This window comes from Fundulus heteroclitus, unplaced genomic scaffold (assembly GCF_011125445.2).
Source record: "Fundulus heteroclitus isolate FHET01 unplaced genomic scaffold, MU-UCD_Fhet_4.1 scaffold_47, whole genome shotgun sequence".
Classification (NCBI taxonomy): domain Eukaryota; kingdom Metazoa; phylum Chordata; class Actinopteri; order Cyprinodontiformes; family Fundulidae; genus Fundulus; species Fundulus heteroclitus.
In genome coordinates, this window is record NW_023396890.1 from 3,013,961 (window position 1) to 3,029,517 (window position 15,557).

Here is a 15,557-nt window from a genome sequence, read left to right on the forward strand (position 1 = left end):
TCTTGGTGCGTTCCTGGGTCTGTGTTGTGATTGGTTAGTAGGATGTAATGACGGTAATATTAACCTACATGGTGGACGAGAGTGCAAAAGGAAGTTATTCTGTTATTCTATGATAACATATTATTCTATGATGTTATTCTATTTTTTTATTGACCCTATTTATTTCTATTGAACCACACGTCTATCCACATATATATATATATATATATATATATATATATATATATATATATATATATATATATATATATATATATATAAATAATCATCTATATAAGCCGAGAGATAGATAGATAGATAGATAGATAGATAGATAGATAGATAGATGTTAATAACCCTTCACAGTCAGTTATGATGACATGTTTTGTCCAGCAGAGGGAGACAGATATCAGAAGGCTGGGCTGAATCACACTGAGGGATGCTGGGAGGAGAGGAAGAGGATGGGATGATGTAAGCAGAAGCTGCAGAGATGCTAACTGTGACAGAGTGACAGATGAATCCACTGTAACGGAGCCCAGCACATCACATCACCCACAGACCCAGCATCTCCAGGGTGGCAGGGAGGCAGCTGGAAAGGAGGCTGATGCAGCACTCACACACTGACACACACTCTGACACACACAAACACACACACACTGCAAGCTGCAGTGGAGCTAGCGGCTGGTAGCATGCTGCATTGGAGCCTGATCAGCACAAACAACGATGTGGTGTCTGAAGCATCCTGCTGCACGGTAAGTTCTGCATCTTTCTGCTGCTGATGCGGACAGCTGACTCTGTTACCATAGAAACAATCAGTCTCATTCTGTCACCGCATCACCTGCCCCTAATCACACAGAGTACAGATAAAATACTACACAGATTAGTACTGATTACTACAAGGAACCTACATGAGTACTGCTGATGCATAAATGATTTAGCTCACAATATATCCAAACCTTGCTACTACTCACCTGTACTGCAACTGAGATAACTGCGATCTCAGAAATACTACTAACATTATACCTAAACCCTACTTCTACAAATTCATTAAATAAACACTTCACAGACACAGTTATCAGGATGTGTCAGTAGTATTCTGTCTACTGGCATCATAGACTGAATAACTACACAAATTCTATAGGGACATTAGTACAGCAGAGATATCAGAAATAATATAGACTTTATACACAAAACTGCTATTACATACTAGACATATGCTACTTTGATGTTTCAGACTTTCTAGTACTTTGGATATTTCTAGAGAGAAACTACAGCTGAGACAATATTTGCAGACTGAGCTGCTCTACATACACTAAACAAATAACAAAGAAACAAAGCTGGAATACTTTGGAAATAACAATTATTCAATCCCCAGATGATTTTACAAATCAACATAACATTATTTTATGGTGGTTTATCAGACCAGATAGGGTTAGGGTTGGGGTTAGGACATCAACAAAAACACTCAAAAAGAAAAAGGTTATAAATTCATTTGTATTTGCTGCATTATAAGAAGTATTTTATCCTCAGGCAAAACATGGTTTTATCCATGTTGCTGAAGTCCAGTTGCAGCACAGATGCTGGTCACCAGGTTTGTTGAATTCTCTGGAGGAATTTTGGTCGGTCCATCATTACAGAAGTGCTCCAAATCTTAAAGGTGTTGAGGTTGTTTCTTGATAACTTGTAGTTCCAACTCTCTCTACAGATTCCCCAAGGAATTGAGGTCCAGAGACTAGCTAGGCCACTCCAAGACTGTATATTGATTTTTCTTTAACCACACCTTTTCCCCTTATGTTTTGGCTTATTGTCATGCTGGAAGTCTCATCCACAACCAATCTTTAGAGTTCTGAATGTAAGAGGTTTTTTTCTTCTAGTTTATTGTACAAGGTCTATGTATTGTTCCCTCAATGCAATTAAATCTTCCGGTAAGGCAAAGTAAGTTACAGCACATTTCAGTACAAGGACAATGTAAAGTGCTTTACAGGATTAAAACATAGGAGAATAAAAGCAAGTAAAAAACAGCTAGAATAAAATCGGGAAAATTGAAACAAAATAAAAACATAGGAAAATGGAAAGTATAAGCAAATATTAATGATTTTAAAAACAGTTGGACTACAAACTTGAACTAACAATGTTTCAGTAAAACATTTTAATTAGAACAGTCAAAGGCAATCCTAAACAAATGTGTTTATAATCTTGATTTAAAGGAACTCAGGCTTTCAGCACTTTTCCAGTTTTCTGGGAGTTTGTTCCAGATCAGTGGAGCATAGGAACTAAATGCTGCTTCTCCATGTCTGGTTCTGGTTCTGGTTCTGCAGAGCAGGCTGGAGCCAGAAGACCTGAGTGGTCTGGAGGGTTGATGCCCTGATAACAAGTCTGTGATGTATTTAGGTGCTAAGCCATTCAGGGATTTATAGACTAACAGAAGGATTTTAAAGTCTATTCTCTGAGATACAGGGAGCCATGGAAGGACTTCAGAACCGGGTCCATGTTCTCTACGTTCTTAGTCTTAGTGGAAGGACTTCAGAACTGGGTCCATGTTCTCTACGTTCTTAGTCTTAGTGGAAGGACTTTAGAACCGGGTCCATGTTCTCTACGTTCTTAGTCTTAGCGAGGACTTCAGAACCGGGTCCATGTTCCCTACGTTCTTAGTCTTAGTGAGGACTTCAGAACCGGGTCCATATTCTCTACGTTCTTAGTCTTAGTGAGGACGTGGGCAGCAGATTCTGGATCAGCTGCAGCGTTCTGATCCACTTTTTAGTGGTTCTACTAAAGATAAGCATGGATTCGTTTTTCCACATCCTGCTGAGACATCAGTCCTTTAATCCTGGAAATGTTCTTCAGGTGATAGAAGGCCCACTTTGTAATTGTATTTAGATTTATTTTGGAGGTTCCTGTACTGAGCAGAAGAACAGATCCAAATTATGTTTCCATGCCTGACAGTAGAGATAGTGTCCTTTGGTTCATATTCAGCATTTCTTTCCCACCATGCCCAGTGACACTTAATACTCAAGAGCTCAGTTTTTCACTCATCTGGCAAATACCATTCTTTCAAGCTTTCTCTAAATGAGTGGTTTGTCTAAATGAATTCTTGTCCTCAGGATCCACTGTCCTTTATGTCTGCTGAGCAAACAATGCAGTCATTTGGTTCAGGTGGTCCTGCAACATTGACATTTAAAACATGTAGGACAGTAGGTCCTGAGGACCGGACTTGCAAACCACTGCAAGTTATCCACATGTTTATCATTAAATCAGAGTAAACTTTTTTTCATGATGACAGTTCAAACTTTCTTGAGATCATTAACAAGCTCATTCATTAGAATGTTGACATAAAATGTCTCCTTGTGAAGATTCACCATGACCACATAAGGTTAGATCTTGGATCATAAGGGATGTGTCCAGCATTAGGTGTGTGTGTGTGTGTGTGTGCGCGCGTGCTTCACCTCTTCTGATTACATATTCTGATTGGCGGGTGTGTCTACACAACTGGAGATTGTTTGGGCATTTTACTTGGAGCTTAAATAGGAGTGGATTTCTTTGGACACACCCCAGATATTTTGCACTCTAACAGTGGTAATCGGTCATTTTACTCACCAGCTTTCAAAGTCTCAAGATCTTTAGCTTACCTCCTTTTTTTATGTCGGTAAGTCACAATGTACCAGTTTGTTCTACTATCCTGGTCTCCACCATACTGCTACCTCATGTCTTGGATGTCCTTGGGGGGTCTCACTCTTAGATATCCCTTTGAAGTCTCTTAACCACATCCCTTTATACAAGTCGTCTGGGATTGTAGCACTAAGAATTGTTGTCTTAATGACAAAGACAGCTCAGCAGATTTACTTTCACAAGTGGAGCATTTCTACTTTCACCATATTGCTCTGCTTAATATATATATGAAAAAACTTTATTGGATATAACTTTGAAAGAAAGGGAAAGGGCAAATGGAAAGAAAGGAATAGGAAACTATGATGCAAAAAGTTTAAAGGAAGAAAAGGAAAAAGGAGAACAAGAAAACATCGTTGGAGTCTGCTTCTACACCTGCAGAAAGAGATGTAGAAAAAAAACCAAAACAGTATCCCAGGTAAAAACAAACCATGCCTTTGATAACATCACTGAAAAATATTTCAGTGATGTTATCAAAGGCACTGAAAAGTGTTGTTTGATACAATATATATTTAGTGACAGCCAAAGCTAATGATAGGGTTTATCTTTATCAAAGTGTATCTGTAAGCAGGCCAGCTGACAGCTTTGCTAGGGCCCGGGACAACGCAGTCTTTTTGCCCCCCCCCCCCCCTCTACACCTGCCCTCACCACACACACGCACCAAAAAATAACATGGCCTTTTGTTGACCTGCTGTATATTAGCCAGTCCCTAAGCTTGATGTATCATGAAACTGTTGACCTTTCGGGTTTTGTGAATTGTATTTTATTATTACAATTAAATAATAATAATAATAATAATAATGTTATGTTCATAGTGTTTTTTTCCTAATCCACCTCTTATATCTTTCAATCCTGTAATTTTCTCTGTGTTGTGTGCACCTGCCTGTTGCTTTAATCCTATAAATGTCCACGTCGTGGGATAAATAAATCATTAGCTAATGTTACCTTATCTTAAATAACACTTTTTAATAGGATATATGTACTGGGTTCTTTCAAGGTCTTAATTACATTTTCTGTGTGGGCTCCAGTAACATTATAGATAATATCTACTTTGAAAGTTAACATGAACTGCTGCTGAAGATGACCACTCTGATCTACCTGGATGTTCTCTGGAGGACTGAAACGCCTCAGTCAGTGACGTCTGTGGGTCTGTCGGGGCAATGACAGAAGTTTCGTCTCCTCTCTCCGTTTCTGTGGCTCAACGTTTTCTTGCTCATGGTTTTTCACGTGCTTAGATAAATTTGTTGTGTCTCCACTAAATTTAACCGGCTTTTTACAAAACATACAGCTTGATTTCATTTACGGTATTAAAATAGAGTCAAATGGCGCTTCTTTCCCTCTTCGTGTTTTACCGCTCCTGTTTTCTCTTTCTCTGAGTTTGAGCAGCGCAGCGCGGTTGTTTCTGAGAGACACCAGAGAGCTTAGTGGGCGGGTCAGGCTGAGTCTGCGTGCTGATTGGCTGGCGCCGCTGAGCTATGTACGAGAGGGGAGGGGGAGCAGCAACGTGCCGTGACACAGACGGGGATACTTTTGATGAAGCTGCGCACTCACTGACACTCTGACAATTTTAATGGTCAGTCAGAGTGTCAGTTTTGGGCCCCCCCTCTGTCCTGGGCCCGGGACAACTGACCCGTTTGTCCCCCCCCCCCTGTTGGTGGGCATGTCTGTAAGCACCCAGATCCAAGCACATGTAGGTGTTTGTAAGAGTGTGCTTGTGTATGTCAGGTTTATTCATAAGAAAATGCTCAATAGTGGTTGTGAGGAGCCAAAGGGCCCCTAGAGCACAGGAGCCCAGGACCAACACAGGAATAGCTGCCTCCCCATCCCAGGAAAGAGCCCCAGAAAATCCACCAGCAGCCACAGCACTAGGGTTGCCAACTTGGCACCGATAGAATACGGGAAAGCATTGGTGGTGGCGATTGGAGGGGGGGGGGGATTAATAAACCTTAATGGAATATTTCTCGAATGACGCCGATCATTTTAGAATAGAGAAACCCAGCGTAGAAAGGCTTAAATGTAGAGCCTTCAAAATGAGCGAAAAATAAGCAGTATTATTAGAAAGGTAGGAGAGGCTGTCCTCTCCTGTCACAACGGATCAAACACAAGGAAGAAACTGGCTGAATCCTCGTAGAATTACAGCAGATGCTAAGAAAAAAATATATTATTACAGACATACAGGACTGTCTCAGAAAATTAGAATATTGTGATAAAGTTCTTTATTTTCTGTAATGCAATTAAAAAACATGAAATGTCATACATTCTGGATACATTACAAATCAACTGAAATATCGCAAGCCTTTTATTGTTTTAATATCGCTGATCATGGCGTACAGCTGAAGAAAACTCAAAAATCCTATCTTGCTCAAAGGCGGAGGTAGCTGTCCTGCTGCAGGGTTATTGCTCTTTTACGGCCTCCTCTACGTCTCCAGATATACTGGCCTGGCTCCTCCATGCTCTGGACACCACACTGACAGACACAGCAAACCTTCTTGCGCATTGATGCTCCATCCTGGATGAGCTGCACTACTTGAGCCACCTGTGTGGGTTGTAGACTCCGTCTCATGCTGCCCTTAGAGCACCACCAACATTCAGAAGTGACCAAAACGTCAGGACACTACCTGCAGAACCACTACTTTATTGGGGGCCTTGCTAATTGCATTTAGTTTCCACCTGTTGTCTATTCCATTCACACAACAGCAGGTGAAATTAATCTTGAATCACTGTTGCTTCTTAAGGGGACAGTTTGATGTCAGAGAAGTGTGACTGACTTGGAGTTACAGTGTGTTGTTTGAGTGTCCCCTTTATTTTTTGAGCAGTATATATATACTGGGTGCGATTTGATGGGGGGGATTTACCCCCCCCCCCCTCTGTTTGTGATGTCCCCCCCTCTGGTCATTCATGTTTTATCCCTGGGGGGATACATTCCTCCCCCCCTCTGGTCTGAATAAGTAATATTATGGATTTTTTAAAATGTTTATAAATTAGGGATGTCAGTTTTAACGCGTTATTAACGTGTTAACTTTGTTAGACCAAAGTTAACGCCAACATTTTTTTGTCACCGTTAATTGCGCGTCAAAACACACACACCGTTCCCTCATGTTTTTTCCCCGCCGCGCTCTCCGCACTGTTTCTTTTATCCTCGGCGCTTTCCGTAGTTTCAAGAGAGATAGAGACTGTAGCAAAACAGACCCGCGGTCACTGTTGCACAGACTGTTTATTTCATGCGACTTTGGGCTTGTTTTATTCTAAAGGCGCTTGTAAATTTCATGAGTCACAGGTTGCGTTTTTTGGGCACGTTTCTGAAAGTGAAGTCGCTTATTTGGGCTCTAAAATAAGTGACGAAACCACGGTTATTGAGAGACCTGCCTGCACTAGACACTTTGTATCCAGCTGAAATATCCCTCCGCCATAGGCGCCGACGGTAGTAAAGGCAGACAGAGCAACTCTGCACGTATTTTCTGCAGTTTACGGTGCAATAACCGGTAATAACTGCTGAAAGTAGATTACTTGGTGCAGATCACTATTTTGAGCAGACATTGGTTCTGAAGACGAGTTTTTGACATGCTGATAACATTGCAGAAAACCAACCCATAAACCGTACTTTAATGCTTATTAATTTGTTTTCTCTGTATTTGACAAACTAAGGCTGAATTACGTTGCCAAATGAAGGACCTGGAGTTACTAATCAGTTGCTAAACAGTCTCTTTCAGGGTATTAAGCTCCTGCAGTTGCAAGCAAAGTGTAAGACTGGAATGACCTGGAAATTTAAAACCTTTTTCTAGGCTTGAACTCTATGAATATGGATATAAACAGCAAGCAAAAATATTGTTGTTGGTGTGAAAGTTCAGAATTAGATGTGTGTGTGTGTGTGTGTGTGTGTGTGTGTGTGTGTGTGTGTGTGTGTGTGTGAGTGAGTGAGAAACAATAAAACTTGTGACTTTATTGAAATGTAATATTTTTATTAATTTATTTGTATATGCCTAATACCATGTCTATCTTTGTTTAGGAGGCAAAAAAATATATTGCCATGAAAATAAGTATTTATTTACAAATTTATTTACACGTTGTGTAAACATCAGGGCGTCATGATTAGTCATTTAGCCATCATAGTCCAGAGTTTAACATTTGGCACTAGGATGTTTTCATTCCAATTCTGAAAAGTGCTTGAAAAATCACAAAAATATTTTCTGTACAAGCATGTATTTTATTAGTGCCATTTATTGTGAAATTGCATATTAAAATGCCCAAACAGGCTATTACACTTTCAGAAATAAAAGGATAAAATGTGCGGTTAATTTGCAATTAATCTGGAGTTAACTATCGACATTATTTGATTAATCGATTCAAATTTTTAATCGTTTGACAGCCCTAATATAAATACATGTCTTGTGTCCTTCACATTTGTTAATTTAATTTTTTGTTGTCTGTTTTTAAAGAGTATTAATACGTTTTCTGCTCGAAGCGGTTAAAGTAAACTAATACCCACTCCCGAGTCCAGACAGTAGATGGCGCAAGTTTAAGAACAATAGTCTAACCTACTGGATCTAGCTATATACCTGAAAGAGCAGCTGCTAGCTAACCAAGTAATGAATGAGAATGTGTGGCAGCATGGACATCAACATATGACAAGTATTTTGTCATATTTCGGCCTGAAAAATCAACAGAAAAGGTCAAGAGTAGATGACGGGACAAACAGCCATGGTAATGTTACAGGACAAACTTTTTGTGGATGATAAAGATTTGCAGGCAGCGTCACAAGACAAGAAGCAGCAGCAGCCGATTTCTCCACCCTACCTCCCAGGACAGGTTACATGCTGTCTCCAGCCAGACAGCATGCAGGCCACATAACCTTGTTGTTATGTTCATTTATAAAACACTTGAAATGATCCCCCCCCTCTGTTTTTTTTTTTTTGCAAATCGCACACAAAATATATATATATATATATATATATATATATATATATATATATATATATATATAGTCTCATCATCAAAGAAAGACGATGACAGATCTTCATTGAAGCATCAGAATAAGTTATTATCATTACTATTTTGGACTTCTTCCATGTTTGTCTTATTTCATCCCAGTCTTCTTGGCTATAGTCTTGAAAACCAATCCGGTCTTGTCCAGGTCTACAACCTTGTCTCTGACTTTAGAGGTTGTGCAGAGGTTGTAATACAAAAGGCGGATTCTATCTCATATACACTTGATTAGTTGTGTGTTTTCTTCAAAATGCTAATCAGAATATAATTCTAATTAAATGTTTTTGCCTGTTTTTTTTTTCATCTTCTTTTGAAATACACCTACCATAAAAGACCAATACTTTCTTAGTAAGGAGTAAAAGAAGATAAGATATAATTTTCCACACAGTATCAGAAATATTATTGAAATGATGAGCTACAAAATTAATACTAAATACCCTGCTGAGCTACACAGACACTGAAATGATACAATTTCTAAAGCTGTACTTCCTGGGTTTGTGTGTACACAGGTGCAGATGTAGTCAGAATTCAGGTTGACATTTAGTTGGAGGAGGGTGCGGAACCAGCGGGTGTTGGTTATGTCAAAACGAGGAGTAGGAGGGCGAGGGAAGGGAGAGCGACCAGACGCCATGGCAACACTTCAAGCAGCCAATGAGGAACTTAGAACCAAACTGACAGAGATTCAGATTGAACTCCAACATGAAAAAAACAAGGTAAGGACTACAAATCCAAGTGTACCACCATGACAGGACCACTACACTACCAACCCTCACACCGTCAGCACTACTACTACTACTACTACTACAACTACAGTACAACCTTCGGAGGCCAAACCACACTATAGTAGCTTCAGTCGTGCTGCTATAGTCACTGCAGGACATTGAGTAAGACAGCAGACTGTAGTACATTATATATAAAATTTAGGCTACAACAGTTATTGTAGCACTTTCTGTAGTCCCACTGAAGTAGTGTCTTACCGTCAGTAAGACAAATACTGTTTTTGTACCTTAAGTAGTACTATATGTGTAATGCAATTGTTATTTCTGGCTACACCAGGTGAGCCGTCTGGAGAGGGAGAAGAGTCAGGAGCTGAAGGCAGAGCATAACCGTGCAACCGTCACCCTGACGGAGCTGAAGACCAAACTCCATGAAGAGAAGCAGAAAGAGCTGGCGGTAACCAGGGAGACGTTGCTACGCCAACATGAGATGGAGCTAATGAGGGTCATTAAGATCAAAGATGGAGAAATCCAACGTCTGAATGCACTGGTCCAAAATCTGAGGGATGGATCCACAGACAAGGTGATCAGCAGCTGATCATCAATAAATCATGACTTCCATTATTTTGAACTATTTGTCAGACATTCTCGTCCATTAGTCACATCTATGTCATCCATCCCTTTGTTCATCTAACCATAATCGATGATACATCCATGCTGCTAATGTTCATTTGTTCCACCTGATGTAGCTTTCATCAAAAAAAATATTTTGTGCAGTAAACATTAACAAACATTAACAATCAAACATTAGGATAACCTTAGATGATAAATTAATTGAATTGAACTGATTAATGTCCCAGTAGAATAGATTCCTACTTGCTGGAGAAACAGCATATTCTTCCTGGCCTGGGAATGCTTTAGGATTATCCAGAATGAACTGGAGTGTTGCTGGGGAGAGGGTTGTCTGGGTGTCCCTTTTCCCAGCAAGTGTAACAAAAAGACTTATTGCTACACTTGTGAATGGATGGATGGATGGATGGATGGATGGATGGATGGATGGAAAGCCCTAAAAATGTTTAATTTTGTGTTATAAAAATAGTCGTAAGTTTTCATAATTTTCAATTTGTGTGTTTAAGGAACTTGTTTGGAGGGCTGAACTATTTAAATGTGTATAATATTTCCTAATATATTAGAGTATCTGTAGCCTATGAGATTAGTGCATTAACTGTATTAGTACTGTCAAAATCAAGAAAGTTGAGTAGATCCTCTGGATGGGTCTTTCTTTGTTGAAACATTTCTCCAGTCTAAGGAGTTTCAGGTTAACTCAGCCTTAATCAATACCTTTGCATAGTGAACCACAAGTTGAACTATGACAATCAAAACTGGTTGCTCACATGCAAGAGAGGACCATCAGCCTAACAACCCATCATCAGTGCTCTGATGGTCACTGATTGTTCCCAGGGGGCTGAGTCAAACTCACAATAACATCACTGTAAGAGAGGGAAATTGGACTCAGAGGCCTCCATCTCTATTTAATGACAAGTGGTTTCTCCTCACAAAAATGGCTTCCTTCGCAACTATTTATTTATTTATTTTATTTTATTCTTTGCGTGTCCTGTCTGGCAATGCAGCCTTCAGAATTGTTTTCTTAATGCCAAAAAGAGCCCAGCAAATTTTACTTTCTGCTTTCGCCATAGTGCTCCGCTTGAATTATATATGCAAGCTTTATTAGATTTTATTCTGGAATGATTTCATTTTCAATGGACACAAAAACAGAAAGGCAGAAGAGAAGAAGAAAATTAAAATATGAGACAACATGCTAAAAGGGAGAAAAAGCGAAAAAATAGAAGAGATGAAAAGTCCTAAAACCCCACCCCAATTCCAGCCCAGGTGATCCACGGGCCCATCCACATCGCTGCCTCCCCAACACCCTGCCCTCCATACACCGTACCCCATAAACCAGACCCCCATATTCCGGGGGAGAGCAGAAGAGCCAATCCCCAGGACCCATTGCCCAGCCCAGACCCTGACCAGGTGGCCTGCTCCTCCTCCAGGCCCGGATGTCTGGGTGGCAATCGGAGAACCGGGGTGTGAGAAAGACCCTGAGCCTGCCTCTGCCTGCTCAAATGTTGTGTTGCTGCATGTTGTTCTTAAGTGCATTTCAAACTGGTAAGGCGAAAAGATGGGTGCAGGCCCCCCCCCCCCCCCCTCCGGAAGGTAGCAACCCCCCCCCCATGCACACACAACCCTCAATGTCTAAATGTGAATGGTGGCAGAGGAAGCCACCAGGGGTGAGGCCTACACGATCACCCCCCCCCCCAACCCCCCAGATGCCTTACCCCTCCCCAATTCTTGCACTACATGTATGCGAGAATGTTATTAATTAAAGTGTCTAAGACCTACAATAAAATTTGGGCCAAGGACGTCACAAGACAGCGGGGCTGGGAAATCCTCTCGCTCCCCAGCCATGACCCCACCCCCCAAGGTCCTACATGTGTGTCAGCGTGCCGGAGCAGGCAGCAGGAGGATGGGAGGAATGACTGGGAGCCAACATGCCCTCCCAGGAAGCCAGCTCCCCGGCTGACTGCAATAGCCACCCCCATTCTGCAAAAACTTACCCGGAGAGGGGAGCACTGCTAGCCGCACCACCATAGTCTGTGGGGCCAGAGATTAGTGGCGAGACCCGAGAGCCAACCGCCTACTTCCAGTGGCTCGAGGCAGATGGCCGTTCACACAGAGCCTGGTTCTGGTTCTGCTGGAGGTTCTCCTCCCTGTTAGAGGGGAGTTTTCCTCTCCAGAAGAATCAGAGTCAAGTTTAATCGTCAAGTAGGTTTGCACTTACAAGGAATTTGACTTGGTGTTGATGGTGCAGACAAAAAATAAAAATACAATAAAATAAAAAGGATATATATACAGAAGCTATATACACTCAGTAAACTGTGCGTTAATGTAACGCAGAAGCTTGTAAGTCCTGAACGGGGGAGAGAGAGAGTGTCCAGAGTCACAGGCGGCTCTTGGCCTTGTTCATAAGGCTGGTAGCAAATGGAAAAACTGTTCTTGTGGCGTGAGGTTGTGGTCCTGATGGAGCGCAGCCTCCTGCCAGAGGGAAGTGACTGAAATAGTCTGTGACTGGGGTGAAGGGATCAGCCACAATCTTCCTGCACGCCTCAGAGTCCTGGAGGCGTACAGGTCCTGGAGAGATGGAAGATTGCAGCCAATCACCTTCTCTGCAGACCTGATGACACGCTGCAGTCTGCTCTGGTCCTTAGCGGTGGCACCAGCGTACCAGATGGTGATGGAGGAGGTGAGGATGGACTCAATGATGGAGGAACTGCACCATTATTGTCCCTGGCAGGTTGAAGTTCTTCAGCTGCCTTCTTCAGGAAGTCCATCCTCTGCTGGGCTTTCTTGGTGAGGGAGTTGATGTTCAGCTCCCACTTTAGGTCCTGGGAGATGATAGTTCCCAGGAAGCAGAAAGACTCCACAGTGTCCATGGTGGAGTCACAGAGGGTGATGGGGGTAGCTGGGGCTGAGTTCCTCCTGAAGTCCACAACCATCTCCACTGTTTTTACAGCGTTGAGCTCCAGGTTGTTCTCCCTGCACCAGGTCACCAGATGGTCAGCCTCCCACCTGTAGGCGGACTCGTCACCATCAGAGATGAGTCACATGAGAGAGGTGTCGTCAGGAACTTCAGGAGCTTGATGACTGATGACTGGAGGTGCAGCTGTTGGTGTACAGGGAGAAGAGCAGAGGAGAAAGAACACAGCCCTGGAGGGAACCAGTGCTGATGAGCTGGGAGTCAGAGTCATGTTTTCCCAGCTTCACCTGCTGCTTCCTGTCAGACAGGAAGTCTGTGATCCACCTGCTGCTTCCTGTCTGACAGGAAGTCTGTGATCCACCAGCTGCTTCCTGTCAGACAGGAAGTCTGTGATCCACCTGCTGCTTCCTGTCTGACAGGAAGTCTGTGATCCACCTGCTGCTTCCTGTCTGACAGGAAGTCTGTGATCCACCTGCTGCTTCCTGTCAGACAGGAAGTCTGTGATCCACCTGCAGGTGGAGTCGGACACATTCAGCTGGGAGAGCTTCTCCTGAAGCAGAGCTGGGATGATTGTGTTGAAGGCAGAGCTGAAATCCACAAACAGGATCCTGGCGTAGGTTCCTGCAGAGTCCAGGTGCTGGAGGATGTGGTGAAGGGCCAGGCTGACAGCGTCGTCTGCAGACCTGTTGGCTCTGTAGGCAAACTGTAGGGGATCCAGGAGAGGATCGGTAATTTCTTTTAGGTGTGAAAGCACAAGGCGCTCAAAGGACTTCATAACCACTGAGGTCAGAGCGACGGGTCTGAAGTCATTAAGTCCTGTGGTCCTTGGCTTCTTGGGAACAGGGATGATGGTGGAGGATTTGAAGCAGACTGGTACGTGACATGTCGCCAGTGAGGTGTTAAAAATGTCTAAACACTGGAGACAGCTGGTCAGCACAGTGCTTCAGGGTGGATGGAGACAGAGTCTGGTCCAGCAGCTTTCCGGGGGTTCTGTCTTCTGAATAGTTTGTTAAAGGAGAAGTCCGGTCAAAATCAGAATTCAAACTGCTGAAAGTACTTTAAATATAAAACTACTACATACTGTGCAATAAATTATAAGTTTTTCAAATTAAGAATAATTTTCATTTAATCATGTTTATGTGGCGGAACCCATCTTGGTCAAGAATAGTACTGTCACCTCCCATTTTGTGATGTCACTCAGCGGACCCGCTGTTGAGCAACGACGCACTATTTTCCAAGACGGCGGCGACTGGTGCTCTGTACGAACCACAGAGTGATGAAGTACTTAGTGACGGTGATGGAAGCTCCGTGGAGCTATCATCATCTGATAGCAATATGGATTTTTTAGAACATCACATGTGGTATCCCTCCGCTCTCTGGTCTGTAACCATCCCCGCAAATTCTAAATTAAAAATTCTAAATTAAAAAATAACTTACAGAAAATCCTCTCTCTCTTGTCATGTTCAAAATATTCTTCTTCAAAATGGTCGCTGCATATGACGTGTTTTCTCTCTGGCCAGAAGTTAGATGGCAAATCCGCTCTCCTCAAGTTGGCAATCCAGCAATGAGCCCGGTGGCTCATGAATCAGAAAGTTGAAATAAGCAATGTTTTTTCTACTTTTACCAGTTGTGTTGGAACATCCAATGGCCATGTACGTGAACATTGTTGTTGTAACAATAGCTCTCTGAATGTCAGCGGTGAAGTCCTCTGGAAATCTGAAATAATTGTTGATGATCGCAGCTGTGTAGAACGGCTCCTATTGGCTTTGCTTAGAAAGAGCGGAGAAATGATGTCGCCGTTCCGCTTTTCCACGTCACATGATGTGATGTCAGACGGCCCTTACTGCCCAAATATGGGCAGTAAGGGCCGCCCCCATACACAGTGATCCAGACGACAATTTATGTTTTTATTTTCTCATTGATTAAAGATAAGTTCATTAAATAACCACAAACGTATTAATTTTAGTTATAGCTAATGTTCCCCTGATTTTTCCTTGTTGACCGGACTTCCCCTTTAACATTTCTCTCCTGTATGGAAAGAGTTGTCACTGAGGAGGAGGTGGAGGTGATATGTTGGGTGGTGTCGTGGGGGGGTGACTGCAAGACTGTCCCTTTGTCTGTCGAAACGACAGTAGAAGTTGTTCAGGTCGTTTGCTAACTGTCGGTCATTCATGGAGTGGGGGGGGGGGGGGGGGCTTTAGGTAGTTTGTTATCTGCCTAAGCCCTTTCCAGACAGAAGCAGAGTCGTTGGCTGAAAACTGTTTTTTTCAGCTTCTCAGAGTACAGTCGCTTAGCCTCTTTCACTGCCCTACTAAACTTGTATTTTGCATCTCTGAATCTGCATTTATCCCCACTTCTGAAGGCATCTTCTTTGTCCAACCTTAGCCTTCTGAGTTTGGCTGTGAACCAGGGTTTATTATTATTGTAACACACCCTGGTCCGTGATGGAACACAGCAGTCCTCACAGAAGCTGATATATGATGTCACGGGCTCTGTGAACTCATCCAGGTTGTCAGAAGCAGCCCTGAACTGTGGCTTCATGCATGCTCAGTATGAGGGATTGCTGCAAAGCCATCAACAATGCAGACGACTGTCCACTGTGGCTCTACGCTCTTTCAGGAGGAGTGAATGCTGCTTGGAGAGACTTTGAAGCAACCTGCTGGGTTTCCTTAGAGAGG

General features: G+C 42.6%; 1 protein-coding gene across 1 annotated transcript in view; it reads left to right on the forward strand.

The window, feature by feature from the left end:
* Positions 1-426: 426 nt before the first annotated feature.
* The window catches only part of LOC118556328 (janus kinase and microtubule-interacting protein 3-like), a gene marked incomplete at its 3' end in the record, with an annotated part of 55,335 nt that continues 40,204 nt past the window's right edge, over positions 427-15,557 (forward strand). Inside the window, exons 1-3 of the mRNA XM_036132129.1 lie at positions 427-731; positions 9,135-9,338; positions 9,682-9,924. Of these exons, the coding sequence (XP_035988022.1) occupies positions 9,204-9,338; positions 9,682-9,924 (378 nt within the window). The remainder of the gene's footprint in view (positions 732-9,134; positions 9,339-9,681; positions 9,925-15,557) is intronic.